Genomic DNA, 22,740 nt, shown 5'->3' on the forward strand with positions numbered 1-22,740 from the left:
TTTGATGCCTTTTTGTCTTACCCTTTTGGCTCTCTTGACTGCTGGCTTTGTGTAATGGCTTCTGGACTAGCTGAAACCTTGCACCTACTCCTCTTTCTCCTTTTTGAGTCTGGCTGTGACAGACAGACACATGTATATTCTCTTTTATTATTACAGTTATACAAGGGGAGGGGAGGAAGCAAAGGCAATCCATATTCCCTTTACTACAGGTTAATCTACATTTGGCCCAAAAACCTACTCTGGACCAGAAGTCACTTCTGGATGTTCAAACAATGTGCAGGGACTTTGGTCTATAACACGGGATAAAATGGGCTAATTGGGCTCTAATCCAAACCAGTCCACTATCCACATGGACCAAAATTGCCATCCCCTTTTCCCTGCAGTCAGTGGTGCAGGGGAAAGGGGGATCAGGTCCATGCCCATGTCAGCCTCCTCTCACTGCAACAGGTGGCCACAGAGCTGTGGAGAAGGAAGGGATCTCTGCCATTGTAGGACATAGACAGATTAGCTACCCTGAGACCTTGGAATATTGCTACTCTGGAATAAATTCAGATTTTGGGTATGTGTAGATGCATCCCACTTAAAATATTGATTGTGGCAGGTGCAATAAATGAGACTTTGTGACTGTCTTTAGGACTGACCAAGTGTCATTCTGCACAAGGAGTTTTAGTCAGACAGAAGCAACTGTGTGATTTTGAGTTCAATTCATTGAGTGAGATTGCACAACTGACCAATGAGCATTGATGCAGACACGTAGAACACTCTCTGCTCAAAATACAATATGGCTGCAGTAGACTTAAAGTATTTTTCAGAGATGTGCCCCTGAATCTATATCACCTTAACCTTCAATTATACAATCACTTGGTCGGACCACCAGCCAAACACTCTAATCCAGACATCAATGTGCACTCAGATGCAGCTGTGGATGTTCCTTTTCCTTTCTGTGAAGTGAATGAATCCATGCATTCAAACAAATGTGCACACATCGGCTTCTTTAATTGAAAAAGAAGTCACCCAGAACACGAGACGCTTGTACGCATCTGAGCTAATACAGAAAAAACTTACCACTGAATAGAGGTGAAATAAATGCAAACTTGGGGATACTATTGGCAAAATAAAATATGTTGTTATTTGGCTTGAAGAGTTGCATACCATTTTGTTTGGAGGTTATTGTATGCAGCAGAACTGTTTATCTGAGGCCATTGTATTTCTGTAAAGAAGGTATGGCATTTGAAATTTCCTCTCTAAAGCTTGCAAAACATTTTCAAAAAACCAAAACTGTCAACATCAAACTAGGTCTTACCTACCCTATTTATTCTCAGTACTCTCTGAATGTTTTCAACATATAATGAAAGACAATTGATGATAAACCACTACCCAAAGAAGCAGAAGTCTGTGGTATATTCATTTTGGGATTATAGACTCTTAACCAATTGAATTGGTGGATGAAGCAGCTTTCATTCACTGGCGGGAATGATTCAGTTCAATCCATGTTTGCAATCCATGCATTAATTTATTTGTGCATTTATTATTTAATTAATTTACATTGTTTTTATCCTACTTTTTCCCCAATGAAGCCCAATGAAACAAATGGAAAAAATATATATCAAAAACGGTTTTGTTTCTTTGGACTTCATAGGGTTTTCTTAAGCAAGGAATACCCGGAGTGGTTTTGTCAGTTCCTTTCTTTGAAATATAGCCTTTAGCACCTATTATTAGCATCTAAATAGTAATCAAGGTTGACTCTGCTTAACAGCTAAAATCAGGTGGAATCTGGTGCTTTTAGGGTATTTATTTTAAGATACCGTATATACTCAAGAATAAGCCGACCCAAATATAAGCCGAGGCACCTAATTTTACCACAAAAAAAACTGAGGAAACAGATTGACTCGAGTATAAGCCGAGGGTGGGAAATGCAGCTGCTACGGGTAAATTGCAAAATAAAAACAGATACCATTACATTAACTGAGGAATCAGTAGGTTATATATTGTTGAATATTTACAAAAATGGTAATTTAAGATAAGACTTTCCAACTCTAATTAAATGATTATTTGCCTTTTTCAGTGTAAATGTGCTTACATATCCTCCCAATAATAATAGAGCAACATAGCAAATGTAATAATAACAATAATAAAAAGAGTAAAATAATGAATGTAGTAATAACAATTATACAGTAAAATAATAAATGTATAATAATAGAGTAAAATGATAAATGTAATAATAAATAGAATAAAATAATAAATGAAATAATACTAATAATAACAGAGTAAAATAATAAATAACCTTGACTCGAGGATAAGCCGAGGGGGACTTTTTCAGCCTAAAAAAGGGGCTGAAAAACTAGGCTTATACTCGAGTATGTACAGTATTTAATTTTAGGCTACTTAGGGTATTTTTACTATTTTATGGTATTTATTTTCATGATTTATTTAAATAGTACATCACTATACACTTCACTTTACAAGAAAATAATAATAATAATAATAATAATAATAATAATAATAATAATACACTTAATTGACATTCCTCTTGCAAGGACAGGAAAGATCCACCATAATCAGAGTAAGCCTTTTTATTCTGAAAGCGATCAGGAAAAGAGCACATCTCCTGAAAGAAGAACCAGGAAAATAAGATTCTGACTGTAAATAGAAGGTCAGCTGCTGTCCTCTCCTTTTTGTCTTGTCTTTTACTCATGTTGTATTTTGAATTGCTCATATGACTGGTCAAATAAATAAATTATTATTATTATTAGTAGTAGTAGTAGTAGTAGTAGTAGTACATTTTATTTGTATTCCACTTTATCTCCCCAGAGGAACTCAGAGCAGATTACAATGCACATATGAGATGAATATTCAATGCCTTTTTACACACACAGTGAAGAACAACATACAACACAGACAAAGGTAAAGGGATCCCCCTTTTTCCATCTCCGGCATCCGGAGGCAATGCTCAACTCTGGCCATGGGGAGGTGCTGTTGTTCAATTTTTCCATGCTGAGAAGCCTATTGTCCATGGACATCTCCAATTGTGTTGTCGGCATGTATGCATATCTGCATGGGGCAACCTTTTACCTTCCCACTGACGCGGTACCTATTGATCTACTTGCAATGTATGCTTTTGAACTTCTAGGCTGGCAGGAGCTAGGGCTGACTCATGGCTTTGAACTGCTAACCTTCTGGTCAGCAGCTTTCCTGCAACTAGTGGTTTAACCTGCTGTGCTACCGCGGCCCTAGCTCTCAGCATTGCTATCCAAAGACATAAAAAATGCAATGGCAGGGAAGGGGAAGGGATTAAGTCCAGCAGGTACTTCTTCTTCTTCTCTCCTCCCATGGCTAAAGCAGTGGCAGTGGGGATGTAAGTTATATTAAACCTAAATGTCTATATACTATACATGAAGGTATTGGCTATTAAATGCGTTTTTCCTTTGAAAAAAAGGTGCTTATGTGATTAGCATAGCAAATACTATCATTTCTCCAAACAAACAAATACACATAGCTCATTAAAATTAAATATGTGCTGTCCTTGCTCAATTAATCATAACAACAAGCAAAGCAAAATATTTATGGACAGTGGAATGAGAAAGGGCAATTTCATGACCTCAGGAATTACATCTGAATATGACCCCTTCTGCAACTTTCGATGTTGTTCCCAACATTATGTTGTATAATCAGATTTCTTGGTTAAAATAAACATTTATATTCCCATATTTTCTTTCCTAGAGATAAACATTAGCAATTGTGTTAAGAAAAGAAGCAGTTTTTTTATTTTTTATTTTGTCTATGAAAAAAAACATAGTATGATATACATTTTATTCATGTTGTGAAAAACAAAAGTAAAACAGTATAAAATTGAGAAATCTGATCAAGCTCTGATTTTTATCTTGTTGCTTGATTTGAAGAGATCATCAAAGCTATAGGACAAAGGATGCAGAGTAAAAAATTACTGCTAGTTGGTGATAATGATGCTATCTGTCTCCTACAAAAGTCTTTATACATGTCTGATTAACTTCTTTGTTGTTTCCATTCCTATCTACTTTCAGAGAATTCCACCATTTTGGTTTTTTTCCCCCTTTCACAGTGGAATAAATTAACTTTCCAAGAGTTAATTTTGTTTTTGTAGACCAGACACTTGTTCCAGCCTGCACCTAGATTTGAAAGTGAACACTTACATTCACTCATTTTGCTGTAAACTTCCATTTCTGGAGTTTTAAACACATTAAATCTTTGAGTTGGATTAGACAGTATGTTAAGCCCATACTTAGAAATACGTTGGATGTCTGCAGATGGTAAAAGTTGTCTGTGTCCTCCTACATGAGCTTCCCATGTCTTGCAAATAAGTTTGCTTTGGTTTGTAGTTTGCTATCAGGAGCCATGGTGGCACAATGGGTTAAACCCTTGTGTCGACTGGACTGCTGAGCTGAAGGTCAGCGGTTCGAATCTGTGAGATGGGGTGAACTCCCATCTGTCAGCTCCAGCTTCCCATATGGGGACATAAGAGAAGTCTCTCACAGGATGGTAAAACATCCAGGCATTCCTTGGGCAACGTCCTTGCAGATGGCCAATTCTCTCACACCAGAAATTACTTATATTATCGCAAGAAGTTTCTGAGACACACATACACACATCTGAGTAAAAATTTAGAGCTGTGTGTGTCATGGAAAGCCCACTGCTGGAGTGAAAATATGTTAACTACTGAGAACACATATTTTCCCATAATCACTCCTAATTTGTCACAAACCATAATGATGCCAATTTGTCATTTAACTCTTAATTATGTTCCAGTTAAATTAATCTCGTGCAGTTCATTCCTTTCTCTTCTGACCTCCCCATTGTTCAGTATTGTCCTGTTGTTCAGTATTGTGTTGTGTCACATGGACTCTTTTGTAACTGTACTTCATTTCAAATTTTCCATTACCACATTGTTCATAAATTAACAATGGAGCCATAGTTCAACTGCACACAGAAATTTCCTCAAATACTCAGATCCCAACAATAACACAGTATTTTTATATATGTGTAATATTTCTGCATGATAACAGTATGCATTGTAGTTTAAGGAAATGCTTACTATATTGTTCACTTCATTATTGTAACACTTACTTGCTTATTGTTTCTAGATAATTTAAAAATAACATTGTGGGGAACCACCATTAGTGCTTGCTTTATCCATGTATTTTATAGTTGTATAGTTGGGCCCAGAAAGTGGTTTCCCTTTCTTTGTAAATACCCCATTACTTCCCCATAAAACTAGCAGATTGGGGGGTGCTGCAATTTTATGATGATATCTCCCTTAAGTCACAGCTTTTTACATTACATGTTATGTTGTCTTCTGAATAAAAAAGTTTGAAGAGAAATTTATTGTGTGAATAATTTTGCACGGATAGTTTTTCAGCAACATTGCATGAAGCTTCTTTTGTGTTTTCCATTTGAAGAAATATAGATCTGTGTTGCAGCTGTCCTGTTTTCTGTTTACATAAATTAATATTAGGTATTTGTCCCAGGCATAATCTGATAACCTAGTAGTAACTAGCAAAAGACTCATTTATCACATATCTAATATCAATTTTGAGACCAAAATGCAGTATCTTAGTATAATTTCTGGATCTTTTTGTTTATTCCCTCATCCTCGGTTGTTTTTACCACATAGTGTGATTAAGCGTTGCAGAGAAGTCAAAAGTATGTGAGGTCTGTTGTGACTTTTGACTGATCCTAACAAAGGGTTTTCCTTGCTGGGGATTTCAGATTTAGTGGTACATGGTGTTATATACTGAATATGTTCATTGGTCCATCTCTCTCAAACTCAATATTTCCATCCATGATGTTGGACTGTAGGGTTTAGATTACTTTTCCTTCATTCAGGTACAACCAGCAATTTCACTGTTGTGTGGTGGGTGTTGACTCTCTCTTAGTTTTGATGACAACTGCCACTGCCACTTACAGGTGTTAATGGGAACTATTAACACCAACTTCAAGGTGTTAATAGGGACTATATAGTGTTAACCTACATTGGGAATAGAGTTCAGCATTTGGATTGCTCCTATAACACCCAGAAAAGATTATATAACAATAGCAACCATTTTGGTGTCTTTTTTAGACCTGTTTCTTGGATTATTTGAGGCACTGGTTCAGAAAATTGCATTGGATAGACTGCATCAACCCTAGTTTCTTAGATTTGATTTTCTAAGGGCAACCAGCAGAAGAGTGGTATATGGCATATGTTCTACATTTCAAAAGCTACAGCTGATAGGGGAAAACTGGTGTTATTTTTGGAACCAGATGGTCCAAAATAATATAGAAATATATATAGAAAAAGAGATAACATCTGAAGCACCAAAATATGTGTTGCCCAGTATTATCAGTAAATGTTTGATTTTGTACACTTTTTGTATATTAATATATCCAGGATCATGTAAAAATTTCTCAGGACAAAAGGGATCACAAATGGCAAAGGTTTAAGAAGCTCTAATCTAAAGGATCTATGGAAGGGGGTGCTATTAAAAACCAGGATAGTATAGCTGCCTTCCAATAATGGAACCATTAGTTCAACACACTAGTTCAAGTTTTCCCACAGGAAGTGTCATAGCTGCACCCCCAAGGAGTGTCCAAATATGTGATCTGCTATATGACCTAGAGCATCAAGCTAGTTCTGTCAGTTTTCATCCCAAGCAGGAACAGGTCTTCTGTAAGCAAACAGGTCTTATTGGCCAATTCAGGAACCCCCCCCCCCCAAAAAAACACCTCTTTGCACTACAACAGGGACAGCTTTTAAACTATATAATTGACCTTCCACATTTGCAAGTGGGAGGTCAACTTTTATGGGTCTGATTTTTCATGAATTTGATTACACTGGGATTTTTTTAGGAATCTCTAGATCAGGGGTCCTCAAACTAAGGCCCGGGGGCTGGATGCGGCCCTCCAAGGTCATTTACCCGGCCCTCGCGCAGGGTCAACCTAAGTCTGATACGACTTGAAAGCACATAACAACAACAATCCTATCTCATCAGCCAAAAGCAGGCCCACATTTCCCATTGAAATACTAATAAGTTTATATTTGTTAACGTTGTTCCTCATTTTAATTATTGTATTGTTTTTAAGTGTTTATTACACTACAAATAAGATATGTGCAGCGTGCACAGGAATTCATGTTTTATTTTTCAAATTATAATCCGGCCCTCCAACAGTTTGAGGGACTGTGACCTGGGCCTCTGTTTAAAAAGTTTGTGGACCCCTGCTCTAGATCTTCCAACACAACTCTATGGCCACCTACTAGTGCAGTCGTTCCCAACCTTTTTTTGATCAGGGACAACTTTGACCAGGGACCACTCTCCAACATTAATACCAAAAGAGTTACAAATCTGTTTTTGGTCAATTTTAAATGCAGTTTGGTAATTTGGGGTGCTGATTCAGAAAATTGCATTGGATAGACCACATCAGCTCTAGTTCCTGATACAGAAGATATGCCATCCAGTAGTCACCATCTGCTCACCCACAGAAAAGCATATTTAGTAATATAGAGCTGATGTGGTAGTAGTAATCTTTCATGAATAGTCAGACTCTCCCCTCCTGACATCCTCGTTGCCTTGGCACTATAAGACGGTTTCACAAGACCAGTCACTCTCATTGCCGCATGGTTTTAAGGCACCGGTCTAGTAATGGTGAAGCTGCAGACCATATTTTCATTCTTCGGGACCACTGGTGGTCCACCGACCAAAGGTTGGGAACCATTTTTCTAGTGGAAGGTATCCACATGGTCTCCTTGGAAGATCTAGAGAGATATGCTCTTATATTGCAGTTTTTCCTCTTTGAAAATGGAAGGCCTATTGTACATTTTATAAAATTTATGTCACATCCATCCCTGCTGATTGCAAGTGATTCAAAGAGATTTTAGGGAGATGGATGATTACATTAATTTGCCCTACTAATGAAAGAGTTCAAGAAACTCTAGTCCAACAACTGAGAATCAAAACTTCAGACACTAGCCATCCATGCCTTTACTTCTGTCTGCTTTATTTCTTTGCCAGCAGCTGTGTTTGTATACATTCTTAAGCATGCTGATTGCAAAGTGGATTGGATGCTGGTCATCTTTTCAGACTCTAGAGAACAAATATTTCACATTCTGTCCATTTTCCCCCTGAATGAAGAAAGAAAATGCCTTGGGACAAGTCTGAGAGCTCCAACTGGAAACCAGAACAAATATTGACTGCTTATTTGCTATTTACGCATATGCCCACACATTTATCTTCCTTGTAATAGCACATGTGCACTGACATCCAGAATTATTGTTTTCCCTTCCACTGTCTGAAACATTTCTGAAGTGCATTTGGAAGGGAGATTTGGAGCTAATATGCAAAGACAGCCCAGAGCAGGCAATTTAATGGTTGTGCGGCAAAGTGATATGAATTGGCTAAATTATGCTTTTCAAATAAATGTGGGTTTCATTTGTTAGGAAATGTCTTACTGCAAGTAGGTTTTTCTTAATGAGTATGTTTATCATTCATTAATATTAGAGAAAATACTTTTATAGTAGGATTTTAAAAGACTATACTTTTAGAAGTTTGTTGAATCTTGTCATTAGTTGAGATTACAAAGACATAACATACTTTTTAACTTCTGACTGGTGATTATAAAGAAGTTCAGAGTATTATAACTGTGAAAGAGAACCTGTTTCCTGCTGAGGTCCACATGACCGACTGGCAGAGTTCCTTTGCACAACCTTGCTCCTGAGTTGCTCCAATCCATCATTCATCTCACCATAGATCATGGATGTAGAATTTGAAGCCATCTAGGTATTACTTCATATTACTGAAATTTCCAGTGGTTGTGTTATAGAAGTTATAGCTAGAGACAAGTCATGGTCTAATCAGGAAGACCCCAAAACAGTGAAGTGTTCTGTCCCAAGAACACAAACTATGAGTAACTGAAGCCCAGCAACATGGCTAGGGAGATCTTAAAATCCCCTTCATATCCTCATCATAAAGGTGCTGTTCCTGCTTCTTGTGAAGACACACAACCTCAGGTGAACAAAGGCATTCTCCTGTTTAAGTGCAATTCTGAGCAAAAGCCTTTTGAGAAGGTATCCATATTGCATAATTATAGAAATGTTCCACTTTAACTTTCTTGGCTCGATTCTGTGGAATCCTGGATTTTCCATCCACCTCTATCTATTATTTACCTATATCCCACTTTTCTCCAAACCTGAACTCAAGGCAACCTTTAAAAGAGCACAAAATTACAATAAAAACATATTGTTAAAATATACACAATTAAGATTGAAATAGCATTAAAGGGTACAGCTGTACAAAGGAATTCCACAACCATGGATTCATTCAACTGCTGGCTGAATATATTTTTTAAAAAACTGTTTGGGGCATGTTATCTCTCTCACACCTCACCCAGTGGCTTCACAAAAGGACAGTATTTATTTATTTATTTATTTATTTATATTTTGAACATTTCTGACCCGCTCTTCTCAATCCCCAAAGGGGGACTCAGGGTGACTTACACCGGCAACAGTTCAATGCCACAAGATAAAACACTATAACAAATAAAACATCAATTTAAAACAGTAAATATAACATCAAGGTAAAACAGATTAAAATCCCATTGAAACATTGTCAACAATTCATATAGCCAATCCCAATCCGATCCAAAGTGCTATCATGCTTGCTGTCCAAAGACTGTTCTGGCGAAGGAGCAACTGAGGCAAGATGGGGGATAAACCAAGAGGGAGAGAAAGAATGTTAATAAGAAATCTAGTCCAGCAACAGGATCCCTCCATTTTAGAATAATTTATTTCAGAAATGTTTTGAACGTGTAAAAGTATAAAATGAAAACTGTATTTTTCTCCTAGGCTGGGGCTGAAATATTTTAATGTTTTAACCACTTTAAAGACTATTTTAATTGATATGTATGTGTTTTTGTTTTACAGTTTTATAATATTGTGTTCTATTGATACTGTTATTATCTGGATATGGCAATGAATTATTGCCACAGTTTGTAAACCACTTTGGAGTAAGAAAGGTGGGGTATAAGTACAGTAAAGAAAGAAAGAAAGGGGAAATGCACTCAATCAAACTCTTGAGGTCCACAAATCACCCCTTCCTATTATAGGATGTACAATATAGTAGTTTGAATGTTGGTAGGATTCTGGGAGACCATAAATTGAATATTCTCTAGGCCATGAAACCCACTGGGTGCTTTTAGGGAAGCCATACTTTCTCTGCTTTAGAGGAAAAGAATGACAAACTTCCTCCGAATAAATCATGCAAAAAAAAACACCCAACAACAACTCTGTTATATGTATATTATAAGTCAACATTGACTTGAAGACAGATAATATCTGTTCCAAACATCTATTCTACAAAATCATTATGGTGTTGTAGAATGCATCTACACTGCAAAATTAATGCACTTTGACACCACTTTAATTGCCATGGCTTGATACTATAGGATCATGGGATGAGTGGTGGTGCTTCTCTCAACTACAACTCCCAGGATTCCTTACCATTGAATCATGACAGTTTTAAAGGGGTGTTGAACTGGATTAATTGTACAAAGCAGATGAACCCTAAGACTGTGAGATCAAGGTTTCAATCAGACATAGGAACCCTCTGTGTAGATTTGCACACTCTCCTGTTCACAGAGGAGACAAAGTCAAACTCCTTCAGAATAAATCTTACCAAGAAAACCCTATGAGAGGGTCTTAGGGTCACCATAAATCAGAAATTACGTGAAGGCACAAAACAATAAGAGAGACCTTATAATTCTCTCCTCACCCCCTACCTCCACTGTGTGATTTGATTACCTTTTTTCTGCTTTTCCTTTTCCAGGACTGTTCTGTTTACTTTGACCTCGGTGGTTGTTCTTGTCATCACAACTGACTGGATCAGCTGGGACAAGCTGAATCGTGGATTCCTGCCAAGTGATGAGGTTTCCAGAGCCTTTCTGGCTTCCTTCATCTTAGTGTTTGACCTTCTTATTGTCATGCAGGTACCTTGTCCCAATATTTCTTCCAGAGTGCTGAAGTGGCATTTTCTCGCTAGATTTCCACTCTGGCATGTGCTGCTTAGCCAAGACATTCAAAAGTCAAATTAAATGTTTGTTTGCAGTCACTATTAATAGGCTCACATTACATCACTGTTCTGAGAGTGTTGTTTAAAAAAGCCAGTTGGCCTTTTGAAAAGGAGAGGGAATGAAAAACGTATATTATCAGCTTTCGCTTGCCAGGTTGGTGACTTTATAAATGGAGATTGCTCTCTTCCCAAATGGCATAGAGGTGAAAAAAGGGGAAAGAAAAGTGAAGTAATTTTTGTTATGAAAATCCTTCATTGTGTGGCTGAAAAAAATACAATGAAACATAGATTGCATGTTTTTCTGCCTTCAAGTTAGGTGTCGACTTATGGTGACCCCATGGATTTCATAGAATTTTCTTAGACAAAGAATACTCAGAGGTAGTTTTTCCCATTTCTTTCCTCTGAAATATAGTCTATAGTAGCTACATATAGGGGAGACCACTAGTGAATACCCATGCATGGTCTCCCATCCAAGTGCTAACTGAAGCCTAACTGCAAATGTTTAATATGTTTTTACCATATTACACACAAAAGGAAATTTACAACCAGTTACGGAGGGCACTCTCCCCACCCTTTGTACTAACATTTTTACAACTTTTCTGTTGATAGCTTGTTAGATCAGATGTCTTCTTCCCAAACAGTGTTCCTAAGGAGATTATTTCGTGTAGACTGTCCAGTCTTTCCTCTTTAGTATCTCATGCTAAAATGAGAGTCCCGCACTCAAATCAAGACAAAGCTTTAAAGTTCTTTGTGTAGCAATTAAGCTTTCTACTACAACTGTGACATTTTAGCTTTCTACTACATCTTGAACATAGTTTCATAGCTTTCTACTACAACTTGAACATTTTCTAGCAAGTAAAAGAAGTAAAAGAAGAACGTAATCTATTTTATAGGTGGATTTTTTTCAAACATAACACAACTAGATTTAAAAATTGAATTTTCTCTCTCTTTTATCTTTCCATGGTAATTTCTATTCTTGTTATTTTTCAGGGTGTCAGCAATGTTCATGCCATTTTTCTGAGACACCCAGTATTTCCTTAAATATGATATCCACATAGTGAGTGGTAATTTTGCATGGCAATTGGCCTGGTTTCAGTGGGGTTAATCATAAGTGATTTAATGACTGCAGTTCATTGGCTTGAGCCATATTTGCACACACAAGTCTCAGTCCAAAATTATATATTTTAAAGTCCCATTTATTTAAAAGAATAAGTTCTACATGTTTAAAAATATCTTACTGAAACAAATTGGGTTTAATAGTGCTGAACCATTCTGGATTATGCTGTATCTTGCACAATTGATACAAATATTAGAACACTCTCATGTACTAAGAGTTATAGGAACTGATTTTGTTATGAACTGTTATCAAGTTGATCAACTTATGGTAACCCTCTGGATCAGAGACCTCCAAGTCATCCTGTTATCACCAGGTCCTGCAGACTGAGGACCATGGCTTCTTTGATTGAATCTATCCATCAGAGATAATAATAATAATAATAATAATAATAATAATAATAATAATAAGTCTTCCTCATACCCTACAGCCTTATACCTTACCCAGCATTATTGTCTTTGCTAATGAAACATGTCTTCTCATGAGCTATCCAAAGGACAACTGTGTCCACTTTAATCACCTTGACTTCTAAAGAGATTTTCTCTCGGACTCACTGATTTCTCTTTTTAGCAGTCCAAACTATCTGTGGAATTCTTTGCCAGTCCACATTTCAAATGAGTTGGTTTTCTTCGTATCAGATTTCTTCATTGTCTGTCTTTCATTATAATACAAAGAAATGGGAAATATGATGAAGTGCAGAGATGGTAAAGAATGTGTTTGCTTCACATTGAAGATGTACTATGCGTTTCACCAAAGACAAAATATTAACAACACCACATATACCTGCTGGAGTCTGAATGTATTTAAACAATTGATGTAAATATACATCAGACAATGCATAAAAATAGAAAAATGTATACCAGAAATACATACTAGCCCCATGTAGGAAGTGTGTGTGTGTGTGTGTAATCTTACAACTCAATACAGGACAGAGATAAGAAGGGAAAGCCAGTGGGATTCTGACAAATGCAATGAAAATGAAACTGACAGGTTTTCACAGTCTTAACCAGCTAGCAGATGACATGAAGACTCAGCTGATGAACCTGCATGACAGCCCAGAGAGCCACTATCAGTCAGGGTCAACACTATTGGATGAGATAGCCTTATATAAAATAGCTTCCAGTATTTCTATGGCAGAATAGAAGTTCAAGCACCTGATTCTCCTGTGAAATTTTTTTACATTACAGCAGTAAAGAGTAAAAGCATGATGGCCAACATGTGGATTTCAAAATTGTGTTGGACTCCCTTAGCACTGGCCTTCATAGGCAAAGTGAAGAATAATGGAATTTGTCACCCAATATCAAATATGTCTCCATATGGGGGGGGGGGGGGGGGAAAGGGGGGGGGGTTCCAGAAATATTACTTGGCATCTTTAATATTTTGAAAATCTCTCATCTTAAAATACTGGCTTATGTTTAATTTCATTAAACCTGGGAGATGGTTGGACAATTGCCTCCTACGTATTCCCTGTGTCCCTTTCTGGGATAACCTGCTCAGATTCCATTTCTGCAAACTGCTTACCAATGGTAACACAGTATAATCCAGATTGTGACGACTGATCCACAGTGGCAGATGCACAAACATTTTAAAGCAGGATTGGGCAACTATGTCTCAAGGTATTTTTGGACTCCCACAATCCTCACAATTCACTATACTGGCTAGGGCTAAAGGGAATAGTTGACCAAAATATCAGATGGGCAGTTACCCACTTCTGCTTTAAAAATTTCCAGGCCATTCCATTGCTCCGAATCCCTGTGCCCATATTCCTGTGCCACTCTCCTGAAAAATGCCAGAGCAAGCTGTTGGCACAACAGCTGTGCTACTACTACACTGTGACCTGTCTTGGTCCAACAGAAAGAAAATTGGGCCATTGTGAGTTTTCCAAGTTGTATGGCCATGTTCCAGTAGCATTCTCTCCTGATGTTGCGCCTACATCTATGGTAGGCATCCTCAGAGGTTTCCCCCAGGCAGTAAGAAGCCAGACCTTGAAAACTGCTAGGCCATTAAATGCTAATCAAGGTGGCCAATTGAAATAGTCACACCTTCCTCAAACAGACAAGAGTTCTTTCTCCCACCCTGGACATTCCCCAGGTATATAAACCCCATTTTCCTAGTTTCCAACAGACCTCACAACCTCTGAGGATGCCTGCAATGTGGTACACCAATATTAAGAACCCAGTGATTCCGGCCATGAAAGCCTTCGACAATACACAGAAAGAAAATTAGTCCAACCTTTATACCTTTTTTGACAAAACCCCCAAAACAAATGTGAACACCTCTTTTAAAACTTTATACTTTTCTTTTCCACCTTCACAACACATTTAATGAGATGCAAGAAACTTTCTAATAAATGAATCCACTCTATGTGGCTGCAACAAGGAACATGAATAAGAATAACCCATACATTATCCTACGCAACACTGAATATCATTATACTGAAAGCACCGGATGCTATTGTCCGCTACCACCATTATTACTAAATCATTCTTTTGACTATGAAAAATGAAGTCACCACAGTATGACCTTGAGGGTACCGTGCACAGAGGAAAACTTCATTTGAAAATCCTTGGCTTCGGTGCGCTTTTGTGTTTTTTAAAAAACACCATGCAGAATAAGTCTTATGTTTAATTGCATTTTTGAAGATGTTTGCACAGCAGAGTGGTTATTTAAAGATATTTATCCAGGATGCACAACTAAGATGACTCATCTTATTTACAAGGTGGCTTTGGCACCAGTGAATTGCCATTTGCAATAAAATCAGATTGACTCAGGTTGGCACTAAATTCTAGGTGAAGATATAATTGCAGGAAAGATCTTTGAAGGAAACCCAATAATAGTTGGCCAGTTCACAATTCTTTTTAAGAGGTAGTTAGTTGCAATTACATCTCTGAGCTCTCCAAAGCAAGGTAGATAAAGGTAAAGGTTTTCCCCTGACATTAAGTCCAGTTATGTCCAACTCTGTCTGACTCTGGGGGTTGGTGCTCATCTCCATTTCTAAGCCGAAGAGCCGGCATTGTCCTGGCATTGGCCTAGGTCATGTGGCTGTCATGACTGCATGGAGTGCTGTTACCTTCCCACTGGAGCAGTACCTATTGATCTACTCACATTTACATGTTTTCAAACTGCTAGGTTGGCAGAAGCTGGGACTAACAGCGGGAGCTCACCCCCCTTCTTGGATTTGAGCCTGTGACCTTTCAGTCAGCAAGTTCAACAGCAAGTTAGTTGTCATTATTCTTATAACTTCTCAAAAGTAATTCTACTTTTATTCATTTATTTTTAAAAAATCTAAATAATACAAATTCCGGTCTGTGGTAGAACACATGTTCTTCTCATTCATCTTGTCATCATTTCAGCCCTGACAGCAGGGCATATTTGCATATCAGTCTATTAGTATTCTCACCCTTCCACTTAAAAGAAAATACATTAATTCACATGCATGACAGAAAAAAGCAGAGTGTCCATAGCCATGTGGCCAAAAATAATGTGACCAAAAATAATATGAAGAATTGGAAATGTGAACCGCCTCCTAAGACTGAGGAGAACTCATCAGAAGAATATCTCACAATGATGTGGTATTAATGGGGCTACTGAAGGATCAATGCAGACCAAAACAAATGTGGTGTCAAAAAGAGAACGTTTTTCTGATTGTAGATAAACCCCAAAATTAATCTCTGTGCAATTTTTCCTTATTTGACATTTTAGGACTAGTTATTTAGTGAGTATATGCATTAAGTGCCCCCTCCCTTTCAACTCAAATCAAGGATATTTGGTGTTGTCAAAGTGGTCTAACATGTTTAATGCTACATTATTACAAAAAAAAAAACCCAATACATCAAGATTGGGAGACTCAAGAGGTCGGCAAGGTGGTAACCTATTGTTCTGAGCTGTCTAGCTGTCATAAACTGCCTTAAATTTCAGACTGGAGGTAAGGTAGGAAATAACAATAATGTACAGCACATACACATACAGTCACACAATCTAGATGGATCAGCTCAAACTCATATCTAACTGGTATTCTAATCCCACCCTTGCCAGCTAGGTGTTAATGGGAAATCCACAAGCCTGGCATAACAACTATACAATCTTGTGTATCAAAAATTGTATTCGGGCATATTAGAGATAACTATAGCCATGGTAACTAGAAACCATTAATTTGTCTAAGCCACTTTTAAAGGTACTCTTTACAACATATATTTTATATCCAATTCAAAGAGCTGTTTTAGTGCTATAAAACTTTATATAACACAGTATGGTACACTAATATTAACAGCACTCCTGATATAAACAATCTGAAATCAACATCTAAGGATTTCCTTCAAGAGAAGGTTGGAGAGTGAAGACAGTAAGGGACAACCTTTTCAGTGTATGTCACCCATATCTCATTTATGGAAAACACTTTCCAACTAGCACTACCTAATCCAGTGGTTCTCAGCCTGTGGGTCCCCAGATGCTTTGGCCTTCAATTCCTAGAAATCCTAACCTGGTAAACTGGCTGGGATTTCTGGGAGTTGTAGGCCGAAACAGCTGGGGACTCACAGATTGAAAACCACGGACCTAACCTATGATTATCTTTCCAGTAGGACTCTAGAGCAATGGTTCTCAACCTGTGGGTTCCCAGATGTTTTGGCCTTCAACTCCCAGAAATCCTAACAACTGATAAACTCCACCGCTTTCCCAAGTGAGGCTGGTGGGGACGAGGAGCAGGGCCTTCTCAGTGGTGGCCCCTCACCTATGGAACTCGCTCCAAGTGGATATCAGGGTGTCGACATCACTCCTGTCCTTCAGGAGGAAGGTAAAAACGTGGTTGTGGGACCAGGCCTTTGGGCAATCTGCTAACTAGGTTAGGACAACCAGACAAATAAGACTGGCAGGACTGATAAATGTGGAAGGAAACTCTGAACTAAGAGATAGCGAACATTGACCAGCAATAAGGAGTAATTGGTTTGTATTGGTTTGTATGAAATTTTTATTGGTTTTATTGGTTTTAGCGAATATAGATGCTGCTGATTGTTAATTGCGTTATTTTGTTTTACTGCTGTTGTATGTTACGGGCATCGAATTGTGCCTTGGTTGTGTAAGCCGTCCTGAGTCCCCTTCGGGGTGAGAAGGGCGGGGTAAAAGTAAAGTAAATAAAATAATAATAAATAAATAATAAACTGGCTGGGATTTCTAGGAGTTGTAGACCAAAACACCTGGGGACCCACAGATTGAGAACCACTGCTTTAGAGTCACCTGCATATGTCATATTGGGTCATTGAGGGCACCACCTTATTCAACAATCCCTCTATAAACAGCACACAGCTGCAGCCACTGCTCCCATAGTTATTTAGTAGTCCCAAGAGAGGTTGGAGAATGCCTGGCAAATGTCCAATTGAATTTCCAGCTGGGATGGCAAAGATTTTCTCCACCATACCGTCCTTCCATACCAGGAAATCTAGAACAGTTTTCTCCATGCTGCTGCTCACAGTAGAAATGCAGGCAGTGGAACTATCTCTCTCAAATGACTGTGAGGACATTTGGCAGATAACATTTCTGCTGCTTGCTTGTGGGTGGTAGTGGACAAGGAGGCAGAAGCATCTTTTTTGACTTTTACATTCTCCCAATCCAATGAAAGATGAATGAATTCCTACTGCATCTCAAGCTGTTTTCTAATGACAGAATCCATGGGGTTCATGTGACTATTGCAGATATATAACAAGGTCATTTTGTGTGAGTCTTTCTCAGACAACAGCACGTCCTGTCACATATGGTCATAATGTCCCTATGCTCTTTCCTGTTTCAAAGGATAACCCCAAGCAAAGTATCTCCCATGGTGCTTTGTGTGTACCTTGTAGAAGGATCAGGACACACAATGGTCGCTGTAGTAATATTTTGCTGCCTTCTTCCCATCTCACTTTATAAGAATTATTGGCCTTCAGAGAATGAAACCAATATTAGAAAAATGTATTAGCCGAAGTACTTGAAGTGCAGCTTTACAGATATAAGGGCCATCCTTTTTATTCTCTTCTAGTTCATACAGATTGATGTAGCGACAAATCAAGTTCTGAATTTGTATGTGCAGGGGCAATAGGGAGCCAATGTTGACAATCAGAAAGACAGACAACAGAGCTGAGGGATCTGATTGAATATCTGATAGAGATCTTTTTTCTAACAAAATTTACTTAGAGGAAACTGATGAAACTTTTACTTGAATAACTACATATGGAGCCTTTGGTCATTTTCCAAAATTGAAAACTGTAAAATGGCTAATAGAAAAAGTTGATTGGATTTGAATGAGTGTGTGTGTTTCTCTTTAGTATGTACATTAAATATCAGGATAATGCATGGCAGGACTCCACCATTGTCCCCTCCTCCTAAATCAAATGCTTTATTGTCCTTGTCCCCTGACTTCTGCATCCACAGCTAAAGTCTTGGTTTGAGGCTAATGATACACAAACTGTTTGATGTGTTCTGTTTCCTCTTCCTCACTTTCCACATCTGTAAGGGATCTGTGAAGGGGTCTGAAATAGCCTGTTATTGATTTCAGAACCAACAACACTTGAGGAAAAGATAAATCTGAGAAGGAATCTAATCATATTTAGGAATCTATGATGGCATCCGTGGAGAATTCCCTCTCAATTTAACATGTGTGTGGTGGACAAAGAAAGGGTTGAAGTTTATCTTCCCAGAATAAGGAATTAGGAATCATCCTTCCTACAGTCCTTTCAGTAATCTAAGTATTAAAATCACACAGACCCCAGCCGATGGAACATTTTGTGTATTAAATTGAAACTGAGTAACTGAGAAACATATTGAATCACCATAAAAATTATTTGGAGGCCTTCTGGAAACAGTACTTGTGGAGACAAGAGGTAAACTACATCCGATGTGGCCACAGCCTACATTCTAGGGTCATATCCAAGGTCCCCAGAGAAAGCAGAACAGGTCTCAGTGCTGAACTGGAAATAAATATTTCTTCCTTGCTTGATAGTGTGTTATTTCATGTACCCCCTACATGGTTTGAAGGGATGGCTTCAGGGAAAGAGAGGGCTTGTGAGATCCTGGGCTATGACCTCATATCCACTTCCTGGGCTATGACCTCAGATCCACTAACTCATCCTTGTATGCCATTCATCCCCAGTGGTTCTGCTATTATTGCTGTTAATCAGCGAAAATAATGAAAGGTCCACCATCTAGTTTGGTCCACAGGCAGTACCTGGTTAGAAAGGACTTTATTGGCATGGACCAATTTTCACTTTACACATGGCAGGCCCCATTGCAATGAAATTGGTAATTTTCATAACCAAAAGTGACTTCCAATTGTGAATTCCAAGTTCTACATGTCAATTTATGAGCTGTGGAGTTTGCTAGGAGGAGGAGCAACTAAGCTTTCGGTGTTTGATCTGTGGGGCTTTTTCTAGCTGAAAATTTGACCCACAAAATGTGGTTGGGACTATATGTGGCCTGTTTGTGACACTTCCACTATCCCTGGAATAGACAATTCTGGAATAAGTGGATGAGAAGGTTGACCTTCCTTAAGGTTGTATCTCATGGTCTTGTGATTAAATGAATTGTTCATCTACTAGAATGGGCTATTAACAGATTACAGATCATGTAAACCGAAGTGAAGCTTGACTGGTAAATGTTTGTTTCTCCAATTTAGGAGCAATTGAGCATAATGCCTTCTCCGGGAGATTTTTCTTGATGTCAGGAAAAGTTGACAATAAAAATCTTAACTATGCTGTTGGTGTTTACCAGGTTCTTCAGATATCATAGAATGGATTGAATGGCAATTCTCAGCATTTTTAGCCACAATGGTGAAGGATTACGGCAGCTGGGGTTCAACAACATTTGGAGATCCAAATTACTCAGCCCTGATACACACACACACCAGTCCCCAGCATGTTTATAGAAGTAAAGTGCAATTTACACAAAAACCTATTTCCAGTTTCGAGGGGATAGAGGCAAAATAAATATGAAAGTTATAAAAAAAATAAACAAACCAGAAACTACACCTTTTCCTACTTCTTTCTTGAATTTCCACAGTTTTCTTTTTGGAAATTTCATATCTCTAGGGACACATGATAACATGCAACAGGATGGAGTTCAATGTTCAAAATGACTTCACATGAAGGACTCACGCAGGGAGAAATCCACCACATCTTCCATATGGCAACCATATTATCCACATTAATCCTAGACATTGTAAGCTAAAGTGATTCTCCAGGCTTTGGCAAGCCCAGATGATTGATAGGCAGCATCACATAATGTGGCATGCTACATAAGTCCTTAAGGAAACAATTACAGTGAAGGCAAGTGATTGGTGCCCATAAATGGGCATTGCACAAGTTCATAATGTGAACTCATGTAGATCAAGCCCAAACATAGAAGAAATAAAGAATGTCTTCCTTCTTAAAACACACCCTTTTATGAGACACCTTTGGAACTCTGAGTCTCTCAGATCTTCTGCTAATTCAGTCATACAATTAGAGCATGCTATCTCTTTAAGACGATGACAACAATAGTTTCCTTTACATCCTCTCTTGACTGAATTTTCCTTTCTGTTTAGAGCAGACATGGGCAAACTTTCTAATTTGGGGGCCGCTTGGTGGGCTGAAGCAGGTTGGGCAGCCTGGGAGGAAGGAGGTTCTTCCCAAGTCCCCTCCCTGCCCTTTCCTCTACTTCTACTTTTCTTTCGGAGGCAGAAAGTGAAGGAAAGGTGGAAACTGTTTGTATTCCAAAAGGATTAGCCTTGGCCAGGATGAGAAGGTCATCGAGATAGAAAAAGTGTATCCATTAGACCCCTGTACTACCGATTCCAGATACAGAATCCTAGAATCCTAGAGCTGGAAGAGACCCCAAGGGCCCTCCAATCCAACCCCCTGCCATGCAAGAAAGGCACGATCAAAGCACTTCCAATAGATAGCCCCTGTGGAAAAGCCTCCAGGGAAGGAGACTCCACCACACTCCAAGGCAGACTATGCCACTCTTCAGGAAGTTCTTTGTAATATTTTCAGTTGAATCTCTTTCTTTGGCATTTGAACCCATTGCTCTCTTGTGTCTTAGTCTCAAGAATAGCAGAAAGTCAGTTTTCCCCCTCCTCCTTAATGGGACACCCTTTTAAATCATGAAACATGATTCTCATGTTCCCTCTCTCTAGCTTCTCTTCTCCCAGCTGAACATCCCCCAGGAGGAAATGAAGAAGGGAGGGAGGAAGATAAGGGTGGATGGAAGGAGTTTTGTACGCAGATGATGTCCAACTCTGTCACTCCCTTTCACCTGCTACTAAAGAGGCTGTTCAGGTCCTGAACCGGTGCTTGGCCGCTGTGACGGACTGGATGAGGGACAACAGATTGAAACTAAATCCAGACAAGACAGAGGTACTCCTGGTCAGTCGTAAGACCGAACAAGGTACGGGGTTACAGCCTGTGATGGACGGGGTCACACTCCCACTAAAGGCACAGGTTCGCAGTCTGGGAGTTCTCCTAGACTCATCGCTGAGCCTGGAACCCCATGTCTCGGCGGTGGTCAGGGGAGCTTTTGCACAACTAAAACTTGTGCGCCGTACCTTGGGAAGGCTGACTTGGCCACGGTAGTCCACGCTTTGGTTACATCCCGTTTAGACTACTGCAATGCTCTCTACGTGGGGTTGCCTCTAAAGACTGCCCGGAAGCTGCAGCAAGTACAACGTGTGCCAGCCAGATTACTAACGGGTGCTAGGTACAGCGAACACACCACTCCGCTGTTACACCAGCTCCACTGGCTGCCAATTAGCTTCCGAGCACAATTCAAAGTGCTGGTGTTAACCTATAAAGCCCTAAACGACTCCGGCCGGGTTTACCTCTCCGAATGTATTCTCCCCTACGAACCATCAAGATTACTAAGAAAGTCTGGAGGGGCCCTGCTCTCGGTCCCGCCGGCCTCACAAGCACGGCTGCTGGGGACGAGGGACAGGGCCTTCTCGGTAGTGGCCCCGTGACTCTGGAACTCTCTCCCGCCAGAGGTTAGAACCGCCCCAACAATCCTGACATTCAGGAAACAGGTGAAGTTGTGTTTATGGAGACAGGCTTTCGAAGAATGAGACAATGATCTGGATGGAAGAGGTGTATATTCGATTTTAGTATGACAACTGACCACTGTAGTTTTAAATATATGTGCTCTTTAAATGTTTTATTGTAATGTGTATTTTGATATTTTACTGATTGTATGTGTTTTTATGGTTGGAAACCAGGCTGAGTCCCTCTTATGAGGTGAGAAGCTCGGTATATAAAACTTTGAAATACATAAATAAATAAATAAATAAATAAATAAGGAAGGAAATGGAGGGAGGGAGAAAGACAAAAGGGAAGGAAGGAAGAAGAAAGAGAGGGAAGAGGGGAGGAAAAGGGAAGAAAGGAAGTAAGGAAGGGTGTAAAGGAAGAAAGGAGGGGGAAGAAAGAGGGAGGTGAGGCAGGGAAGGAGGAAGGAAAGAGAGAATGAAGGAAAGATAGGATAGTGAGAGAGAGGAGGGCCTGAGAAAAGAGCCCAAAGGGACCCATCCGGCCCCCAAGCCTAGGTTTGCCCATACCTGGTTTA

The 22,740-nt window shown here is 39.0% G+C and overlaps 1 protein-coding gene across 1 annotated transcript in view; it reads left to right on the top strand.

Annotated features, from left to right (window-relative positions):
• TMEM117 (transmembrane protein 117) overlaps nt 1-22,740 on the top strand; it is a 310,319-nt gene that overhangs the window by 237,840 nt on the left and 49,739 nt on the right. Inside the window, 1 exon segment of the mRNA XM_060777572.2 lies at nt 10,830-10,989. Within this exon segment, the coding sequence (XP_060633555.2) occupies nt 10,830-10,989 (160 nt within the window).

This window comes from Anolis sagrei, chromosome 5 (assembly GCF_037176765.1).
Source record: "Anolis sagrei isolate rAnoSag1 chromosome 5, rAnoSag1.mat, whole genome shotgun sequence".
NCBI lineage: Eukaryota > Metazoa > Chordata > Lepidosauria > Squamata > Dactyloidae > Anolis > Anolis sagrei.